Source organism: Trichoderma camerunense, assembly GCF_050948025.1.
Source record: "Trichoderma camerunense strain CBS 138272 chromosome Unknown V8C40scaffold_9, whole genome shotgun sequence".
Taxonomy (NCBI): domain Eukaryota; kingdom Fungi; phylum Ascomycota; class Sordariomycetes; order Hypocreales; family Hypocreaceae; genus Trichoderma; species Trichoderma camerunense.
The window spans coordinates 969,823-990,325 of record NW_028145361.1 but is presented as its reverse complement, the minus strand read 5'-3'; the positions used below and the strand labels follow the sequence as shown (position 1 = coordinate 990,325).

The 20,503-nt window shown below is 51.1% G+C and overlaps 7 protein-coding genes across 7 annotated transcripts; 3 read left to right on the top strand and 4 right to left on the bottom strand.

The window, feature by feature from the left end:
• Window positions 1–18: 18 nt before the first annotated feature.
• Window positions 19–3,475, bottom strand: V8C40DRAFT_226298 (dipeptidyl aminopeptidase). Its single transcript, XM_083212270.1, has 2 exons — window positions 284–3,475; window positions 19–182 (listed from the first exon to the last, which is right to left on the bottom strand). Exons 1-2 carry the CDS (start codon window positions 2,910–2,912, stop codon window positions 100–102), a joined length of 2,712 nt encoding a protein of 903 aa, XP_083073176.1. The 5' UTR covers window positions 2,913–3,475; the 3' UTR covers window positions 19–99.
• A 500-nt stretch (window positions 3,476–3,975) lies between these two features.
• On the bottom strand, window positions 3,976–4,541 carry V8C40DRAFT_266047 (YbjQ family protein; the record flags this gene model as incomplete). Its single annotated transcript, XM_083219702.1, has 2 exons — window positions 3,976–4,328; window positions 4,433–4,541. 2 exons carry the CDS (start codon window positions 4,539–4,541, stop codon window positions 3,976–3,978), a joined length of 462 nt encoding a protein of 153 aa, XP_083073175.1.
• Window positions 4,542–5,434: 893 nt separating this feature from the next.
• V8C40DRAFT_245653 (uncharacterized protein) lies at window positions 5,435–6,962 on the top strand (the record flags this gene model as incomplete). Its single annotated transcript, XM_083215951.1, has 1 exon — window positions 5,435–6,962. A coding segment is annotated over exon 1 (326 nt), but the record flags the coding sequence as incomplete, so codon positions are not given.
• A 2,374-nt stretch (window positions 6,963–9,336) lies between these two features.
• Window positions 9,337–11,100, top strand: V8C40DRAFT_274990 (uncharacterized protein; the record flags this gene model as incomplete). The annotated part of the gene is made up of 3 exons (XM_083220658.1): window positions 9,337–9,834; window positions 9,970–10,099; window positions 10,163–11,100. The coding sequence occupies 3 exons, from the start codon at window positions 9,337–9,339 to the stop codon at window positions 11,098–11,100; spliced, it is 1,566 nt and encodes a 521-aa protein (XP_083073173.1).
• Window positions 11,101–12,392: 1,292 nt separating this feature from the next.
• V8C40DRAFT_287601 (Six-hairpin glycosidase-like protein) lies at window positions 12,393–14,662 on the bottom strand. The gene is made up of 2 exons (XM_083222739.1): window positions 14,335–14,662; window positions 12,393–14,270 (listed from the first exon to the last, which is right to left on the bottom strand). Exons 1-2 carry the CDS (start codon window positions 14,523–14,525, stop codon window positions 12,404–12,406), a joined length of 2,058 nt encoding a protein of 685 aa, XP_083073172.1. The 5' UTR covers window positions 14,526–14,662; the 3' UTR covers window positions 12,393–12,403.
• A 1,032-nt stretch (window positions 14,663–15,694) lies between these two features.
• On the bottom strand, window positions 15,695–17,731 carry V8C40DRAFT_245646 (pyridoxal phosphate-dependent transferase). The gene is made up of 5 exons (XM_083215950.1): window positions 17,582–17,731; window positions 17,277–17,528; window positions 17,064–17,214; window positions 16,738–16,996; window positions 15,695–16,658 (listed from the first exon to the last, which is right to left on the bottom strand). Exons 3-5 carry the CDS (start codon window positions 17,125–17,127, stop codon window positions 15,896–15,898), a joined length of 1,086 nt encoding a protein of 361 aa, XP_083073171.1. The 5' UTR covers window positions 17,128–17,214; window positions 17,277–17,528; window positions 17,582–17,731; the 3' UTR covers window positions 15,695–15,895.
• A 487-nt stretch (window positions 17,732–18,218) lies between these two features.
• Window positions 18,219–20,170, top strand: V8C40DRAFT_245643 (glycosyl transferase). Its single transcript, XM_083215949.1, has one exon. It carries the CDS (start codon window positions 18,802–18,804, stop codon window positions 19,921–19,923), a length of 1,122 nt encoding a protein of 373 aa, XP_083073170.1. The 5' UTR covers window positions 18,219–18,801; the 3' UTR covers window positions 19,924–20,170.
• Window positions 20,171–20,503: the final 333 nt, after the last annotated feature.

Genomic DNA, 20,503 nt, shown 5'->3' with positions numbered 1-20,503 from the left:
AGAGTAATTTATACAAAACAGTTTCTATTATGCCATATCCAAGAAGGCTGCTGCTACATAATACGCCATGCCCGAAAATACAAACATCAAACATAAAATTTATACCTTCTTGCCGTTGGGCTTAGGATGCGAGATCTTGAGCCACTCTCCGTTAAAGGCGTTGATAAGCCAGTTATTCAGCTCTAAGATGGAATCATTAGTCACGTCCAGATATGAAGCTCATGGAAAAAAGAAAACAGGAGAGTTGTGAAAAGGGGGAGTGGGAGGGGGAGAAAAAACATACTGTCATATACAATGCGGTTTGCGCCATGAAAGTAAATGCCATGGTCGCTGTCAGGGAAAACATGCACATCGTAGTTTTCCACGCCGGCCAAATCCAGGCTATCCAAGAGCGTGAGCGAGTTCTGAAAGTGCACGTTATCGTCCGCAACGCCATGCATAAGCAGGAAGCGCTTGTTCTCGCCAAGGGCCGTAGCATTAGACACCTTGGAGAGGGAGTATCCCCTGTCGTTGTCCTGAGGGGTGCGCATGTACCGCTCCGTGTAGATGCTATCGTAGAAGCGCCAGTCGGTGACGGGCGCCACGGCCATGCCATAGGAGAACGTCCGGCCAGCGTCCTGCTCGAGCGTCTTTAGCGTGGTGAAGCCGCCGTATGACCAGCCCCAGATGGCGAGACGCGTCTCGTCTACGTAGTCGAGGGATGCGAAGTGGCGTGCGGCCGCGATGTGGTCCTGAGCTTCAAGAACACCGAGCTGCGAGCGGACTGGCACTCGGTGCTTGCGGCCGAGGAAGCCCGTGCCTCTGGGGTCTACGGTGATGACCAGGTAGCCGAGGTTGGAGGCAACGTAGGCCTGGAAGTCGACGCCGAATGTCTTGGTGACTTGTTGAGAGCCGGGTCCAGAGTACTGCTGGAAGAGAATGGGGTACTTCTTCTTAGGGTCGAAGTGCGGGGGACGACGCTCAAGGTAGTTGACGACGATTCCATCACCGAGATCAAGCGTTCCATATTTCAGAACCGGGAGCTCGTGTCTCTTGGCACGGTCCGCGAGCTCGGCGTTGTCTTCGACCACAACATCATACGAGATACTGTTGGACGGAGTAGACACGACTTTCTGGTAGGGAATTTTGGGTCCACGGTAGGTGAGTAGAGCGTAGCCTGCTCCTGAAGAAAAGGAGGCTCGGTAGTAGGCCTCGGCGGAAATGTCTGTGAAAGGCTTCAAATCAGAGCCGTCAAGCTTCACAGAGTAGACGTGGCGCTGGATAGAAGATTCCTTGGTGGCTACAAAGTATACGAGGTTGTTGACGAGATCAACGGCTGAGGGAGCTTCATCTACTTCCCACTGTCCAGAGGTGAGCATGATAGGCTCAGAGTTGTTCAGCGGCGTAAAGTATCCGATATGCTCATAGCCGTCGTGGATGACGGTATCTACATATCCATCCTCTGGTCGCCCATTCTCGGGGTCTGCGGGCACGTAGGTCATGGAGTGGGAGATCTCGAACCAGCCACCATCAATCTTGTCGACATCGATGCTGTTGATTGTCTTGCCCTCGCGCTTACCGACATCGATGAGAATCACTTTGAGATGATCGCTGATGCGATTGGTTTGCTTGACAAGGACATTGTCACCGGCCCAGATGAGACTATTGATGATGCGATCGTCGTCTGGAAACTCGTCCCCAGTTGTGACCGAGAACACATCGCCGTGGGCAACATCGTAAAACTGGAGGTCTACAACAGGGTTGTGCGCACCGGCTTTGGGATACTTGATTTGCTGGACCTCAGGGTAGGATTCCTCGCCACTGGGAGGAGGGTGACCACTCGGGCGCGAGATGAAGAACTGCACAGGGTATTCGGGAACGCCAGTCTCGTTGGTTCGGAGGAAGGCCAGATACTGCCCGTCTTCAGACCACCAGGTTGCAGAGTTTCCACTAAACACCTCCTCTTCATACACCCAATCGGGGATGCCATAGAAGTATTCTGGGCCGCCATCTTTTGTGATCTGTGTAATTTCATTGTCACCGGTGAGGCGGCGGATGTAGAGGTTATTGTCCCTGGTAAAGGATACGGAGTCACTCCTGGGGCTCCAGCCTGCGAGCTGAACTCGAGCTTGCGCATCCGAAGGGATAAGTGGCTCGGCGGTTTGCGTCTCCACGTCAAAAACAAAGTAGATGGCCGTGAAGGAATGTCTCCAGACTGACTCCCGAGAAACACCAATCAAGACCTTTGTCTGGTCCGGGCTAGGTTCCAGCCATTGAGGTGCATAGGTCTGGCCATCGTATACGAAATCGGCGTTCTTCATGAGGGTACGAGACTTGGCCACCTGAGAATCGGCATCTTCTGCCAAAGCAGCAGCGGTTTCGTTTCCTACAGCTGACCGAACATCCTCGACGACGAGATAATCCTTGCCCTCTGCTCCACGCTCCAGTAGCAGGCCGTCTTCTCCATTAGGACCTGCAATCCAGCTGATGGACTTTTGTTTCGCCGACCAGTAGCGATCATACAGCTGCTCCAAGGTGACAGGCTTGCCGGAGCCTCTCGAGTCGGCGTCTGGGTCGTGTTCCACATCGCTTGCGTGCTTGTACGATCCGTTAGAGACGAAGACGACGAGCGACGCAATCCAGGCAGCAACGAAGATGAGGGCGCCGATCCAGAGGATACGGCGCAGTTTCCTGTCCATTGGCCGGCGTTGCAGACCCGCGCCGGTTGAGCCCAAGAAGGCCTCGGTCTCGGCGTCGTCGGAGGCTTCTTCCTTGAGGGGATCCTCAGCGTAGACGTCGGTGTATCCAAGCCTGGCGCGGGCCTTTCGCGGTACTTTGCCCTTCTCCATCTCCTCCTGTATTCGGTCGAAGACGATGCTGGTCGTCGAGACGGACGAGAGCGAATCCATCGACGGGGATCGTTCGGGCGCCATGCTGGAGACGAAGCTCTCGCAGGGGGCTGCGGTCCTAAGGGGGATTGCTTGCGTGTTCTCGTCTCAGTTAGATGGAATAACGCCTTGGATCACGCAGCATCGTAAGCCTGCGAATAACGATCGATCGAGATTGAGATGTGGCGAGTGCTGCAGGGGGTGCAATGACAGAAAGACGGTCAATTGCCGGTGTTGTTGGTGTTGGTGTTGTTGCTATTCAGAGGTTGGAAGGTTGCTTATTGTTGCCTCCTACAGCATAGAGGAAGCGCTGGAGCTGCTTAATTGGTCAGCTGCGATAAGCAAGCCGCCTTATCAGGTACCTATGAGAATGTATGTACATAAGCTATGTACCCAATTATACTGGAAGATGTGCGCTTTTCAGCCTCAGTCTCACTCTGCCTGTATCCACCTAGTTATACAAGGTCCATCAGATATGGAGCTCTAATCTGATAGATGCAGTGCCAAATCAGCAAACAAGGCGTCCAAATTGCATCGCCTTGCGCCTCGAGCTGCCATTTGCCATATCTTAGCGGCTCCGCATGGATCGCCGCCCGAAGTGGAGTCTAGATGCTGCCAACCCGCTTATACGAAGACGCCCAAGACACTCTTTTGCGGCTGCTTGGCCTGCTTGGCTGTAAGCTGCCTCTCTCTTTTGTAAGTCTGTCTGTATGTACGGCGTATTTTTTTATTTTATTTTTTTCGGTCAAAGATGCCTAGCTGTGTGTTGGCCGCGGGTCATACAAGGCACACATAGGGTGTAAGAGTAGGGCTATTTCAATCAACAGCGCAGAATGAATACAGAATAAGTTATCAGCATAAAATACATGAACCAATGAAGCAGACAGATATAACGAGACAAGTAACCTATCAAGTCTCATGCTGTCATCATCCAATCGTTCAGCTTCATGAATCGAAGTATCAACATTGGCTGATATACACACCACCATCTTCGGCTACCGCAGCCTTGATGCTCAAAAATCACAAGTCACAACTCACAATCAACCCCCAGATGGCCATGATTCGTCCGCCATCAGCCTCTCCTAGCGCCGGATTCTACCCACTCCAGCTACTGTGTCATGCCCTGCAGCTGAGGGGGGACATGGACATTCGGATCGTCAATCTTGACCACCCGACACGCCGTTCCATACGCCGCCGTCTGTGCAAAGCCGCCCATATCACCGGCATCAAACCTCAGGCAGATGATGGCGTTGCCTCCCCGCTTCTTGCACTCCTCCACTACTCGACTAATAGAGTCGTTTCGGCACGAGTACAGCATGGAGGTAAACCAGCGAAGCTCTCCACCAGCCATGCTCTTCATGACCATTCCCAGGCTGGCGCCGATGTTACGTGACCGCACTGTGATGCCGTAGACTGTGCCGAGGACTTGCTCGATGCGGTAACCAGGGAGATCCATCATGGCTATAGACAAAGTAGACAGGAAATATGGCATTAGCAATCTCTTGTATCTTTTTTTTAATAGCAACACACAATGATGAGGCTTGTTCATCACACCGGTGGCTTACTGGTTGTCACGACGCCCTCAGTTTCGGTGAAGCAGTGCAAGTCAGTGAGATGATCGGGAATCTCCGCAGTCTCCTGCTGTTTGGGCTCTTTGTCTCGTCCAAAGACCATGATGGCTTTTCTGGTGTTTATGACGTTGTAGTGGTAATGGTATCAAGAATATAGTCAGGAAGCTGCTCAAAGCATCTGAGGTTTGTTAATTATCCGCTCATCCTCCAGGTGAATCCAGCTCTACTTATACTTTCTTCTAGAAGCTCTAACCAAGGCCGGCATCATGGCCATTTCCGCCATCGTGAGCATCTCCCATCACTACCGTCTCACAAATCCCCTCATTGATGATGGCATGGCTTGGGGCAAAATGCCTCTAAAGCGGCCGATCGCGCCATAGAGCCCAATCCGTCCAATTCCAGCGGCACATAGGCAGCGCTACGGATTAGGGCGATCCTGCTGCAGGGGGCGCAGCCAACCGCCGTATTGCTCGCATTTGGTGTGTTGAACAGCCAGCCTAGCCGTAAGAGCTGTAGAGAGCCCGACTTTTTTTTCTGTTTCGTTTTCTTGATTTTCGCTCAAAGGTCATCAAGCGAGGAGGATTTCATGCGAGATGTCGTAGCCATGATCTGACTAATACTGATATGCGCAAATCTCCTGATCCTGCTTGAGAGGTAGGGCAGTACCTTGCTTTCTGCAGTGCTCAACATGTATGATACAGGTACTTACTTACTCCGTACCTGTATTACACCGCTATAGCTTTACTGCTCCCTTATTACTGCAGGTGCTAACCGAGTAGGCAAAAATAGGGCCGTGCATCATTGTATCAAATGCTAAGAGTCATGTTGCATACAGTCTACCTAGAAAGTAGCGGCCTGGTAGACGGGTACTAACCAAAGAGAGATTCATTAGGCCAGACACGCGGACACTGATCCGTACCTTACAGATTACGGGGTACCGCCCTCGGGACATTTAATACTTGGGGCGGGTACATGGAAATTCTCCTTGGATGCATCCAACACGGCGGTTTTGACGGCGGCACTTACCCTACACTAACACTGGACGTACCAAATTCACGCCTGAGGTACCAACTTTGACCACCTCATATCAACTTCCAACTACCTCCTACGCACAAACAACTTGCAAGAAACATCCATCACGAGCAGCCACTTCATTCACCTCCAGCCTCGCTTGGCGCAGTCGCATTCAGAGGCGCAATGCCTTTGTCTCTCTGGGCAGCTTCACATCTCAGGTTAAGGCGCAGCGATGCATCCACATATCCCTGCGAAATGATACGTAGCCGACAGCGGGACGCGCCACCAACACCAGCCCACCTTCAACGCCACAGCCTCTTTGGGGATCTCTTTTAACAAGAAGACCAGTCGAAAGGCATTTCGTTCGTCCAATGGGATTGTGAAATTTTAGGCTGCCAGTGCTTTCAGAGCATCTCAGAGGAGAACCAACTTGTCTGGACTTGTCCATTGCTTGGAGAGGAGGTACGTATGGACACCATGGAGGATGAAAGACTCTTATAGAATTGCTGTGAATGCTATGGTTGTAGCAGCTTCACCGGTGGGATGCCTGGTGACCTGGGAGGCCATGACCAAATGTCGAGATGCCCCGAGTCATTGCCAAGTTCTGGGCCCGAGCAACTTTTGTATAATAACAATGACTTCTCACCACAACACACACATGCCTCCGCGGTATAGACTGCAATGGACTAATGCTCATGGCGGAACTGCCTTTATAGTCTGGCCCCCAACTCTTTTCGTCCTGTCCACACCTATGCTATACTATTTTGGATTCACCGACGAGCCGTTGCAACACGACAATGACGCTATTAATTGACAAAACGACACAATTTCAACTCGGCAACTTTTACAAATGACCGTTTAGGCGTCGAGATGCTCCCAAAATGTCGCATCCATCTTCCTCCCGGAGCCTGCTAAGCTCAGTTTGGAGAAACCGTTGGCGAGGCACGGAACAAAAGAACAAGAGAACTTGGCGGCAACCCTTGACCAGCTGAGAAGGAGAAGATCCTTCGATCCGCTTATCCATCATAGAAAGTTTCCATGAATGGAAGTTTTCTCTTTCAACTCGGCACCCGCTTCGGCTCGTCGCTCTCAGCTTGGTCGGACTAAACGACCCGGACCCACGATTCCCGCCTCCGACCCCGGGTTCTCCACCTCCCGTGGTGATCCGTCGACTTATACCAACTTCTAAACTGACAGCGACTACCTACTTTGGGCTGTCAAACTACGGGGAAAAGACATGACAGACAAGGTCGATGCACATCGTCTGGAATAGCCTCGGTTGCTTCCCGACAAACAACCATCCTTGACACAATCGAGTCATGGCGCAATCCATACAACCACGAGGCATTTACAACTTCGGCCGTGCCGATGCCAATTCCTTCTGCTCATGCACCAAAAATATTCAGCCTTTGATCACCTGAATCGTTTAATTTTCTGTCAATGTGTGTAACCGGGCCGTATTTGACACCTCTTACACGCGGGAAGGAGTTTGTTTCCGCAAAGCCAAGAGTCTTGGGGATGCCCTCAACCATCCCCCCTCCTTTTTTTGCTCACATCACCAACGCCACCCAATCATCCCCAGCGATTACGGTATGCACTGCTTGGTACGTAATGTTAGTTATAAGTCTCGGCTAACAGATGTCGTTTTTGGTCCAATGCAAGGAGCCCACTCGTCTTCCGTGCTCCGTCCCTTCATGAACCGCCGGTGGCGACCGAAGCTGCTGCAGCTCACAGCCTTGTGATGAGACTTCTGGCGGGGATGCAAGCTCCCCCGTCAGAGAGTGGACAGTCGAAAATGGGCCATTACGCGCCCCTCCGGCCGGTGCCACACCTTCAGCTCACTGATTGCGCCGCAAGCATAGGCATTCCTGCATGCCAACGCACTTACACTGGCTAATCGAGATGGTACCTAGGTCAGCAATGGACATCATTACCTTTTCAAAGTATCTCTCGAGGCAGTCTATGATTATCATGGTTTTTTGTCTTCTCCCACCGCTCTTCTGGCTGTGCATCAGCTCCATGTCCATCTTACAGCGGTGGCTAAGCCATCTCGCAAGCAATATAACAACATCAAAGACGTGGCATCCCATTGACAGCGATTCTTGGGTTGCGCCTCGGACCCGGCAAAGCTTTCCCCCCCTGCAGAGTACCGGGCGGGCAACGATACGCGACACCACACCCCGCGCGCAAAGGGAAAAGGCGAAACAAGGCAGCCCACAAGGACTAAAAGCGCAGCGGTAGGCGCTCTACAGGGATCCGATATCAAGAAAACACACCCAGGGGGTTCTTCAATTAATAAAAAGAATTAGGAGAGTGGAAAGTTGCGCACTTAAGCTTCGACGCCTGGTTGCGCCTTGGTTCTAATGGGCGGGTGCGCCGTAGGTTGGGCTGGAAATTCAACCAGTTAGAAACGCAGAACTTGCGGAACCACGCAGAGCCGCATCTGCGATATTGACGAAACAAAGATTGACAGCGGTGATACTGTTTCTCGGGCCTCCCGTTGCTGTTGGCTATTTCTGTATCGCCGCAATTCAGTGGAAACACTCAAACAGCTTCCATGGGTATCGTCAGAAAGGACCTGCATTTGCCCTGGCATCCGCCTGTCCATGTCATCTCGCAGAGCCTCTGGGGGGTGGAGGTGATGTTCCTGAGGGGAGTGTATAGCAGGTGTACGGGGAACCTTGAGGACCATGCAGGTAGTGATGGAGATGCAAAGGGAAATAAGGCGCGCGGTACTGGTTTACACCGAAGTCAGGCAACACACCACTGGGCACCATTCGACCACACTAATAGAGATGGCGAGGCTCTGGCAGCATGGGCAGCATGGGCAGCATGGGTTTGTGTGGATACATGCCCTCGACCTTTTTACTACTCCAACGCTCCAACGAAGTAGTTAAACCCTTCTCTCCCGTTCTATCTTCTTTCCTCTCGTCTCTATCCTCGATAAGAAAGCTCATAAAAGAGCTTGAATCAGCCATGGCCTTCTCACAATCTTTTCACCAAGATATGGTCGTGGATTTACAACCGCATTTTCTTACTTCTTTCACCGGAGGAAGCAATATGCTTGAAGCGGCCCCAACCGACACTTCTTATGGGTAAGCACTGACTAGTTGGTGGCGATTTAATGTTATCGGTATGCATCCTATTATTGCCACGGCTAACTCACTCTCAAACTTAGCTCTTTCGCTGCTGAGGCCGACGACACGCACAAATATCATGCGACATCCGGCGGCACCAGCTCGTCCGAAGTTGTTAGACCAATTCTTCCTGTTGCTATTCATAATTCTCTTCTGAGCAACAATGTGCGCAGCCCGCAGCCTGCATTGAACTCCTCTTTTCTTGGTGTTTCTACCCCAGTTGACTCTTCTTCTGATTGGCCTCGACAGCAGCCCTGTGCAGCCAATAACGATGACCGGGCTTTCAGCTCCTCTCGTCAAGGGTCCAGCCTCGGTCGCAGCCATCGGCCGCAACATGGAACAGACACACACATATTGGCACGATATGGACCCCCACAAGGCCATGAGCACGCGGGTCGAGAACTTCACCGTGATGTCCCGTATCCTGACAAGAAACCTACACCTTTTTATCCAGAAAATTATCTTTCAGAGTCTCTTTCCTTGCCTGGATCATCGCAGACGCTTGTAGCCGATGGTTTGTCAAGTATCCCAGTCGCACAGCCTTCCCTCTCTCCAGGGCAGCTACATCATGCCGTTAGCTACAGCCAGCCCAGCCCAAGCGCCAATTCTAGCTATTCCTCTCAAGAGGACGCTCTCTCAGTCACTATGTCCGATCCTACCGACAGGAAGGATGCAGTGACTAATATGTCCATGCTAGACATTCCAGAATATACTCAGGAAGTCGTTTATGGAAAATCAAACCACTTGATGCATGACGCCAAGCCTCAGACATATATCCAGGCCATTGGAAGTGCTGGATTCTCCTCTCAACCGGGTGTTTGGCAACCATCGCCAAGTGTCGATCCAAGCACTGGTTATCCCTCATCGGAGACTAACTCCAGTACTCTCTCTCGGGGTAAAGGTAAAGGCAAACGTCCTCGGACTGCAAGTATGACACGGCCCCATCGTCCATTAGATCCGGATCTCTATCCCTATGGAAACCGTGGAGCCCATACCCAGGATCGGTCCCAGAATGCCGGAATATCAAAGAGGCGTTCGTCAAATGGACAAGTCCCTTTACTTCCCAGACCTCCACCACATGGGGTGGCTGATAGAGGTGGTGTAAGTATGACTAGTGGAAAGCCAATTCCAAAGAAGCCTCGCGGGAAACGCACTGGGCCTTTGCGTGAAGGGGGGCGGCAGCTCGCAACTAGAAGGAGAAACGAGCGGACCGTATGCATTGGCTGTAAGATGGCCAAAGTCATTGTAAGTCATGAATCAAGTGAACGCCTCGGAGCCATCTCAGACCCTTGGCTCCTGTTGATCTTTCTACATACCCACTCACTTAACCCACTTGCCTACTCCGTTATGCAGTGTATGACTAACGTGGTTTCTTGCCAGTGTGAGGGTCGAGAAGATGGGAAGGACTGCTTGCGGTGCTCCAGTAGCAGTAGTAGTGCCCCTAAGCCATTTGTATGTGTTCCTGCGAGTTTCTTTGAACTTGTTCAACAAGGTAGCACCGTTTTACTTGGTAAGAGGCATCCTGTGCAGGAATAAAATTCCAGCATTTACTAACGAGAGGCCTTTTTGATAGCTCTCCACATGATTTATCCGCTTTCCGCCCACGGCTTCCGTCAACCAATCGAGTTACCTTCAGAGATAAATATAAGACACCTACTCCACATCTTGGACGAACTGCGAAAAAATTACGACAGCATCCGCGTATACGGAAGACAGGGAATACTCTACGAGCTTGACATCCGTGCCTGTTGGGTATACATCAACTCCAGCTGCTCCCCTATACCCCATCCATTCCGACAGTTCATCAATGGACTCAAGGTCCAAAGACAAGATACGTGGAAGACATGCATTAGGGATAGCTATGGTCAACCGTTGAATAGAGACACCCTATGCGATGTGCTCCTTGCGCTGGATGACATGGCTCCGTGGGCCACATACACTCTAAGGCCAAAGTCTCATGACCTCTACGGGCCGATAGACGATGAATTTGGGACAACCCTTGCCCCAGATGATGGACAGCAAAGACAAGTTATCATCGCTGCAGCCCAATTGTCACGAATAATAGGGCGTAAGCTAGAGCTCGAATTCTACGACCAGCTCAAAAAGGCCCTTGCCAACCCTAGCATCTGCCATGAGCTAGTTCTTGAAGTCGGTCGCACCCTCATGTCTCTCCGCCGCCGCTTAATCATGTGGACTTACCATTGGGAACGTGTATCACCTTCCACGACACCCGAGCCTGAATCGCAACTTAATGATGGTGGAGATGGTAATACTATGAGCCGCCTCAAGCAGCTCTGCCAGGTCCTCTACGTTTATTTCTGCTACATGAGACGGCGACTGCCCGCTAATGAGCAAGAAAGCATACGTACCATGACGGTGCTGTATCCTGACAAAGAAGGGGAGGTGCAAGAGAGCTTCCCACAGTTCGAGAGCATTGAGGGATTTGAGGAGTGGCTGTATTTTAAAGATCAACCAACGGCAGAGACAGATATGGACAGCGATCAGATATAACAGACGTTGTTACACGACTGAGATTACATTTACTTGGCTTGAGAGAGTATGGGTTTCCTTCTTTTCATCTTTTCCTTATGAACCATGTGGAGGAAGACGTATTGGGGTTTTTTACGACGTGATGAGGGTTTTAAATTAATGCGGTGGACGAATAGCACACGAATTTGGGTCGATGGATGGATGCTTAAAAAATGACAGATATGAATGCCGATGGAAACAGACATGACGATACGATATTTCTTTAGTTATCTATTCAACAATTTTTTCCCCTAAACATACCCATTTTACTCTCATTTCTGGATCAAATCAACGACACTCCTTCTTACATGTGCAGTCTATGGGGCTGTGTGAGCTTACACCATACGCAAAGCAAAATGGTTGCTATTCAGCACTGCGAATAGGCTATCCATCAGCCTGGCGATTGCGTAAAGTTCAATTGACGGAGCAGGACGCGAAGCAAAACCTTTAGTCTACAACTATATATGCTCATTAAGGTAGTGGACACCCGGTTGCTCGAGTATCTGCTGCTATGGCTGCTTTCTGCTAGCATCACCTCCTTTAAGCATTTGCTACTATATCTGCTATATTCCTCTGTTATCACGTTTTATATTCTCACTTAACAACTATATCTATGCAGAGATTGGGAGCTAGAAGGCTATGTTTGCCGTCTTGCGGGAAGCAGATGTTATGATCGCAGATACCCCCGTCACCAATTAACCTCAAGACGGTTTTCGGGACTGACTTATCACATCCTGGCCACTCGGATCCGAGTGGAATACCCCTTTCATTCTTCATACCTTCATACGGGATCTTGATCTTGTCGACTTCGTGTCGTAGATAATCGGGAGCTCTGGCGAGAACTTTCGGCAATCGAGCATAATTCGCCGGATATTGCAGATAGCCAGGTCCTTTTAATGGAAGTTTCCGCCATCTAACATCCACCATTAGACATTGAAGATAGCTGGGGCTATACAAGACTTTTGACTGGTCTTCTTCACATTCATAGAGAATAAATTGATCATGACAGCGGCAACGACACTGAGAACACAAGAAGTATCGTATATGTTGAGCTGTTTGAGATGCTTAAATGCGAGAAATTTACTCAACTTTCTCGATTTCAGAGACCTAACTTACCTACAGGAGGGTATCATATTCTCTACAAACAAGTAAATACGCAATATGAAGGACGGATTTGTTGAACATTCAACTACGCAATACCTCTGTTACTTGGTATGTTGAAATGCTTATTTAACAAAAATGCAGACTAAGATTCATTATAATCAGAAGATATACAGCTCTTGACTCACGACCTCCTCACTGTCCCCTCCGCCCTCTTTCCAAACTTCTTAATCCTACTCGCATCCCACAAATCTAGCTGCACCGCACTCCTCTTAGAAGACGACGACGAGGGCGCGGGATGACCCGCCGTGATATTTCCACACTGCGGTCTCTTCAGCCGGTTCCCAAACGTATCCGCAGCCCACAGCAAAACACCATTAGTCCATCCAAAACCCTCGACAACCTCGTACTCGCCTCCTCCTCCAGCAGCATTGGTAGAATTGTCGTCGTACTTTTCAAACATGATGCCAACGTCCTGATCCGTCAGCCCTTGCAACTTGGGCGTCTCGGACGTAGAGCCGCCCGTGGCACGCCATGTGCAAAAGGTGAAGTCGAGGTACCGCTGGCCGAGACGCAGAGCGAGCTGCTTGACGTCTTGGTACGCGGGATCGCGGGCGGTGAATGTTGCAGGGACGTTGTTGAGGCTTTCCATGAGGATGTGCATGTGCGGCGGCCAGACGTTGGGCTGATCCCATTGTTGACCTGTGTTGACGTTGCTGGCGGGAATACCACCGGGACGAGTATCTAGATAGCTTGATACGCGGTCGAAGATGCGGCTCACTGCAAATGGATTGTTCTTGAGATAGTCTGGAGCGGCACCCGTCCACAGGGGGTAGAATTGGCCAACGTGGAACAGGACTTGTTTGCCGGGAGGAGCGGTGCGTCTATCAACGGCGAGAGCGTCCTTGTCCAGGGGCACGTAGATGTTTTGAGATGAAGAGGTGAGGTTGTAGTCAAAGTAGCTGAAGAGAGTCTCGTTCCAGAAGACAGCTTGGATGGAAGCGCTACGATTGGCAGCGAGGGCGCTCCAGGTGCGGGCGGCTGTTCTGTTACCAGCCTGTCTATAGAATCTTGAGATGGCCAGCTCGTTGCCGTAGAGTATGGAGTTGAGATCAACGGGGACGATTTCCTTGTTATTGAGAGATCGAAGTGGGAAATAGACGTCTCTCATTGCGTCGGCCGGGTTGGCCAGCCAGCGCGAGGTGTAGTCGTTGCCACTCTCTGCGCCTGAAGCTAGATTCGCATATAAATCCTCCATCTGAGAGGTGTTTAGATGCTTTGTTTCCGGATAGATGATACCCGAGGCAGCGTAATAGGAGCGGTTATTGGCGGTGATGTAGTCTTCACGGAAGGACTCTGGCCGCGGCTGAGTGTTTTGTACGGCGTATTGTTGCAAGACATACGTCTTATTGCCGATGTCGACATTGACCGTCCTATTTTTCGTCCAAAACTCATGCTCTTTCACCAGCAGTGGCAGAGCTCTCCTCAAGATGCTCGTGTCATTCGTATGCTCAATGTAAACCTGAACCATCCGCGACAACAGCGGCGGCTGCGAACGATTCAAATAATACAACCTCGCCCCGTTCGGCACAAACCCAAACCTCTCAACAAAATCCAAAAAGTTCTCAATCGTATTCTTCGCAATCCCCACAAACGCTCCCCCAGTCCTCAACAGCCCCTCAATGATCCAATACGAGTCCCAGTAATACGGCTCCCGAAAGCGTCCCCCCGCAACGACAAACGTGCGGTTCACGGGGATGAAGCTGTTCGGACAAGACGTGCAGTTTGAGACTGCGCTGCCGGAGTAGCGGCGCGTGAGGTCGGGCCAGATGGCGATGACTTTGGAGATGAACTGCCTGATGACGGTGTCGTTGATTTTGGAGAGGAAGGTCGGGTTTGTGGTGAGGCTGGCACGGGGCACTTCGACGAGTTCGCCGCCGGCGTCGGCGAAGTAGGTTGAGAGGAATGTTTGGAGGGAGGAGTCGTTTGTTAGGGGTTTTTTGAGCTTGTCGAAGGCGGCTTGGATTTCTGAGAGGGGTCTCTTTGCGGGCCTGGTATTGCTTGTGAGCTTTCCATTGTTGAGGAGATTGTGTATGAGCTTCTTGACGGGCTTACATGTCTACAAAAGTCTTTGAGTCGGAAAAGGGATGAGCTAGCTCGATTTCGCGGAGGATGTCTCCATGGCAATAGATGGGTGAGTCGCACGGGGCGATGACAGAGCCATTGATGAAGAGGCCATTGACTATGAGTACATGGACGGAGAGAGTTGTCGCCAGGAAGGCTACGAGGGATTGAAGTGAAGGCATTCTGAACTTATTCCCAAGTGCTGCCTCTCATCAAGGAGGGATTGGCACAAAACCACAGACGCCGGGCTACGCGGGGATATTTATAAGATGATGGAATTCGCTACCTGTCATACATAGGTGAACAGGTTGGTTACATCGATATAAGCAGAGTAGAGTATATGACTCTTGGCATCATCATGGCCCAATCCAAGTCTTTGGTCCACCCTCCAACTTGGCACTTGCTTGTGCCGTGGTTGACGGTTTGCGGGGGGAACTATTGTGATGCTTGGGGTGTGGTGGCTTGGGATGTCGTATGAGGCTTTTGGAGTTGTCACTCGTGCTAATGATTTTGGTCAAGATCAAGCAAAGGCCTGTCGACAATTACATACAGAATGAATGTTCTTTAACACTTGTATTATGCCCGCTGTCTTAACATGATTTATTAGAATCTCCCTTCTGAAACCAACACTTCGATTAATCTCAGTCAAGTATAAGGAGATTGAGGTACGTGAGACATGTAGATGCCAATTCGAATCCCCCACGACGCTTCTCCACAGCATCTCCAACGCCTTCAGCGCTAGTTCAGCCCCCGCACGCGCTATTGTATGCACCTATTCTTTATTCTGATGATGCTTATTTAGAAGCTGATGTATGACACGGGATTTCATGTGTCGATAGAGTATGGATGTACGAGGTATGGTATTGTAATAACACTCTACGTTTCATCAAGCTGCCCTCGACATAGAGAATCCACTTATTCAAATGCCTCCAAGGAAGCAATTGATGAAAAAAAGAGAATCGTGTTATCTTTACTATCCCATCCAGGCTTCTCCCATGCTTCCATCGAACACTTAAAAACTGCATGACGTCAAAAAGCACCAACAAACCATCACCCACCGAAATCCCGTCCCCCAAACGTGGCGGCACCAATTGGTCATCCGACGCTTTCCGTTGGCCCATCGAACTCAACGGCACGGTAAATCCAAATAAGATCATTGGCAGCAAGAAAAGTCAATCGCTCACCTTTGTGACCACCTTCGGAGTATCCGCCTTGGGGTAAACGGGCCGTAGTGTCTTTGGTCCAAGACACTAGAACTAGGTCGTGAGGAAAACAAGGACAGGTTTGGGGAAGATGGTCGGTAAGTTGTGGCTTTGGCAGGCTCATGGGATGTGATGATCGGTGGCAATTGGTGGCATGCCGCGTGTAATTGACCGAAGCTATTAGGTGAAGGCTTACGTTGCTTCTCAGTATCAGTGAATGAATGCCATGCTCTGGTAAATGCTCGCATAGACTTCATCTTGCAATAGCAGAAACATCGTGTCGTTAATGGTATGTATATCTGTAATGTACTCATGAGCACAACAGTGTGTTCATGACAACTCATCTCCCTCTAAGCAAACACCTTCTTAAACACCCTCTCCAACCGCTTGAGCACCTCCTCGCCATTCTGCGCAATCTGGTAGTGTGTCACTAATCGTCCACCACCAACCTTCAATCCCTCCGCCTCACTCAGCTCCGTAAACTTCTCCAAGCTGCAACCAGCCGCCTCAATGTCCACCCAGGCCATGTTTGTGTGAACCGGATGCACCAGCTTTCCGCCCATGCCCGTCCACAGCGCCTCAACCTTCTTCGCCATCTCATGAGTCTGCTTCAACAGACCATCACTTCCCTTAGAATCAGTACCGAATGTCTCATCCACAGCCACCCTAGCCACAGCTGTGATGAAGCCCGGCTGCCTCATGCCGCCTCCAATAGACTTGCGCGTCCACCGACAGTGTTCCAACGTCTTCTTATCTCCAACAATGATACTGCCAACGGGAGCTCCGAGCCCCTTGGAGAAGCACAAGCTCACTGTGTCAAACTGCGCGCAAAACTCATCCAGGGAACCCGCGCCGGAAGCGACAGCCTCCCAGAGCCGGGCGCCGTCGCAGTGCATCTTGATGCCGTTTTCGCGGGCGAATTGGGAGATGCGCTTGACCTCACTCAGGGGGTTGACCATGCCGTTGAGGGTGTTTTCGAGGCTGATGACGCGGGTGGGACAGTCGTGGACGTTGTCGCTGATGATGACGTTGGCTTTAATGTCCTCAAGGGTGAGATGGATGCCGTTCTTGGGGACGACGGGCTTGACAGTGGCGCCGGTCAGGGAAGAGACGCTGTTTAGACGGATGTTAATAATGAATGGAAACAGCAAGAGTGAGATTAGAAAAGAGAGAATGAAGGAAAAGAACTAACCCTCCAGCCTCGTAGAGAATAATGTGAGAGCGATGGTCCGCAAGGACGCCGTGAGGAGGCTGGACCAGGAGGCTTCGCAATGCCACCTGGTTACCCATTGTGCCTGACAGAACAAACAGACCGGCCTCCTTGCCAGCCAGCTTGGCCACATGAGCCTCGAGGTCCTGCGTAGTGGGATCCTCATTGAAGACGTCGTCTCTGAGGGTGCAGTTGGAGATGGCTGCCAGCATGGACGGCGTGGGGACCGTCATGACATCGCCTATGAGTAAAGCAAGTTAGCAGACTGGTCTTGATTGAGTATGAATGTCGTTTCCTTAAGCTCTCACTTCTCAAATCGAGCGATCCAGCGCCCTTGACGCCCACCCAGGCATTTCCTACTTCAATTCCCATGGTAACTGATGCGCTGTTTCTGATGAGGCTGGTGGAAAGATGTCGTCGTGTGAGGAACGGCGACTGGCGTCTCAGGAGGTGTCCGGTCTGTTTATATACAAAATCTCGTGAGCTTGACGCCGAGGCGAGATGCAGGGAAGACAACGTGCCCCTCATTGAAATGCTGTGGTTTTTAATATACAAATTGAACTCAACGGCCCTCCAATTGAGTGGAGGGGTTTCGAGGCCAGTTTGTGGAGGGGCTAAACAATGAGCCGCTCCGCCCCGGCTCCGGGGGCCGGGACATGTCGATGTTGCGCCCTCCGTGGGAATCGCGGACGCCCTTTGGTTGTTTAGTTGCTTCTAGAAGGATATGATAAGGATAGTCCAGTATTAGTTTGAACTATCCCTGACTGTCTTTCCTACTGTTGTTAACTCTTGGTTTCACTACTGTTATCATCAGCACTATAATTACTTGTGGCTATACTTGTGGCTGATGGCTCAAGTGCTGCTCTGTTGACACAAGGGCACAAGGGCAATGCAGCAATTGTCCAACTCGGCTCTTTAATCTAGCGGTTAAATGCAGTGGTTGCATGACTGGATGCATTGATGAGTTTACATTTGCAGCCAATGCCTCATCACCTCACAAGCTGCATACATTGTTTGGGTTACACAGAGTTGACAATAGAAGCTTAGTCATCATCATTCTGCGCCTCTGCGCCAAGCTGTTACTACTAATCCCATCCATTCCATTCAAACCATTACCAGTTGGAGTACTTACAGCTTCATCTCCCTACTAGGTATGCAGCATCATCCACACAGTTTCAAGAACCAATCTTCTACTAAAATTTACAAATCTCAACTTATTTCCTCTAACAACAAGCTAAAGCATTAATTGCCTCTGTAAAAGCCACAGGACATGCAAATTGGCAGCTTTGTAAATACACGTACAACCCCCTGCAAGTCTCTCGCTACGCAATTTCTTCAGCGGCCGTGTCGCACCGCAGCCAAGGGAGAGCGGCTTCTTGGCATCAATTCCCCCTTTCCAGCGCATCAAAGCCTCCTTATAAGGCCTCGTGTGCCCAATTAAACCAATTCCTCAAATCTCTTCTTCCTCTCTCGTTTGACCACCATTTTTTTCTCTTACCAATTGTTCATCCCTTGCCCTCCCCGGCATCGTCGCAATGAATCTGACACCATCAATAATCCAACCTAACAACTTCCGCTTGCGGGTACTTGTACCGTGACACTAAACACTAAAAGCCAGGCACCATAACCACAGCCATGGGGGGACCCTCATGCTCTGCTGACGGCCAACGCCGTTTGTGTCGTAGCTTTACTCGTATCATCTCACTCGTGCGAATCATGGACTAGAAAAGGGCAGAGGTGCGACAAGCAGAAAAAAAGAGAGGGACGAGACCCTTGTTCCAATAGCCGGGATTCGATTCGACTACAGTACCAGAGCTGGCGTGATAATCCGATAATCTAGGCCTACTGCACGGCGTTTTCTCTACGCGTCGATCCCTGTGCGTGGCTTTTTTTCTGCCCATCCATCGTATTCCGGCGATCCTACGCAGCTCATCATCTCTTTCGCTCTCTCTCCGTCTCGCGCTCTCTCTGTCGCTCTCCATCTCTCTCGCTCTCTCCAACAGCACTTCCTCTCTCCAGCAATGAGATGAGATAGAAACCGCAAACATGGCCTCCCGGGTTACTTCTCTCGTCTTCGTCGCCGGGCTGCTCAGCCTGTCCTACTGGCTCCTCGGCCAGCCTCTCCTCGCCTCGCACCCCGAGCTCCGCCGCATCTCCAACCTCGACCTCGTTCTAGGCGAAGAGCTGCCCTCGCACCTCAACTTCTCGTCCCGGGCGCGCGACTACTACGCCTCCCCCCAGGCGCGGGCCTTTTGCGACGCCCACGGCTACACCGTCTTCGCGCCGCAGTCGCAGTCGGGCGAGCGCAAGATCTACGACCTCTTCATGGTCAACACGGAGCTGGACTGGATGGAGATCCGCCTCGAGACGCTCTACGACCACGTCGACTACTTTGTCATTGTCGAGTCGCCCAAGACGTTCCAGGGCAACGACAAGCCGCTGACGGTGCTGGCCAGCTGGGAGCGCTTTCGCCGCTTCCACGACAAGATGGTCTACCACCAGCTCACCTTTCCCGCGTCCTTCGACCCCAAGCGGCCCTGGGACTATGAGGATCTGCAGCGCGACGCCATGTACGACCAGGTCTTCCCCAAGCTGGCCGGCCGCGCCGCCCCCGTCTACGGCGATGTCATCCTCGTGGCCGACGTCGACGAGATCCCGCGCCCCGAGTCGCTGTTCCTGCTGCGGACGTGCAACTTCCCGCGCCGCCTGACGCTGGCCTCGCGCTTCTACTACTACTCGTTCCAGTTCCTACACTCTGGGCCTGAGTGGCCGCACCCCCAGGCCACCTACTACATGGGCTGGCGCACCGTCCGCCCGACCAACCTGCGCAACGGCGACGGCGGCGTCCCCTTTCTGCGCGACCTCGACAAGTCGCGCCTTAGCAACGCCGCCTGGCACTGCAGCAGCTGCTTCGCCACCATGGAGCAGTTCCTCAACAAGATGGCCAGCTTCTCGCACGTGTGGATGAATGACGAAGAGTTCCGTAACAAGGACAACATTGCCAAGGCGGTCCGCGACGGAAAGGACGTCTGGGGCCGGGATATCGACACGTTTGAGAGGATCGAGCGGAACCAGGACATTCCGCCAGTGCTGCGGAGGGAGGGCGACAAGTATAAGTACCTGCTGGACAGGAGCGGCAAGTCGGCTGGTTTTACGGATTATCCTTGATTATTTATGCTTGATTATTTATGCATATTCTCTTTTGGAAGGAGGCAATCAGGACATGATTTTTTTTTATGATTTTTTTTTTATTTTTTATTTTTTATTTTTTATCTTTTGGCTGGGTGTACAAGGGAGTCTTGGTCATTGTTCTTTCACGCATGCATATTGTATTAGAAAAACAGTCCAAATAGAGCTGAGACGTGTATGCCATTATAACCAATATTGTCTAATGAAGCAAGGAATGGATGCTCAAGAGCACACAATCCAAGAAGTGAATGTGAATAAAAAATGAAGATTTGCCTCAGCCATTCTCTTACCCTGCCTCCTCCCATTATCCCATTACCATTAATGCCATTTTTGGTGTCCATTAAAGAAAGTTGATGAAATAAGAGCTGCCAACACTCCTTTTGGGAGCAAGCCAGAAGAACAGACTGCCCCATCCCGCTCCCTACATATGTGCAGCATCAATGACACTTGTCAGCGTCGCGTGAGAAGTGTCATTGACGCTGTTCTCTGTATATCGGTGAAGGCAGTGTGTTGTCTGTTACGCCTCAGCCCAGCCAAAAGGTGCATTGGCCACTGGCTG

Coding starts and splice junctions, on each gene's coding strand:
- V8C40DRAFT_226298 (XM_083212270.1), bottom strand. CDS start 2,912: ATGGCGCCCGAACGATCCCCGTCGATGGATTCGCTCTCGTCCGTCTCG. Junction 183..283: donor AAACCGCATTGTATATGACA/GTATGTTTTTTC, acceptor ATTCCATCTTAG/AGCTGAATAACTGGCTTATC.
- V8C40DRAFT_287601 (XM_083222739.1), bottom strand. CDS start 14,525: ATGCCTTCACTTCAATCCCTCGTAGCCTTCCTGGCGACAACTCTCTCC. Junction 14,271..14,334: donor TCAAAGACTTTTGTAGACAT/GTAAGCCCGTCA, acceptor AAGCAATACCAG/GCCCGCAAAGAGACCCCTCT.
- V8C40DRAFT_245646 (XM_083215950.1), bottom strand. CDS start 17,127: ATGGGAATTGAAGTAGGAAATGCCTGGGTGGGCGTCAAGGGCGCTGGA. Junction 16,997..17,063: donor TGGATCGCTCGATTTGAGAA/GTGAGAGCTTAA, acceptor CTTTACTCATAG/GCGATGTCATGACGGTCCCC. Junction 16,659..16,737: donor ATTCTCTACGAGGCTGGAGG/GTTAGTTCTTTT, acceptor CCGTCTAAACAG/CGTCTCTTCCCTGACCGGCG.
- V8C40DRAFT_245643 (XM_083215949.1), top strand. CDS start 18,802: ATGGCCTCCCGGGTTACTTCTCTCGTCTTCGTCGCCGGGCTGCTCAGC.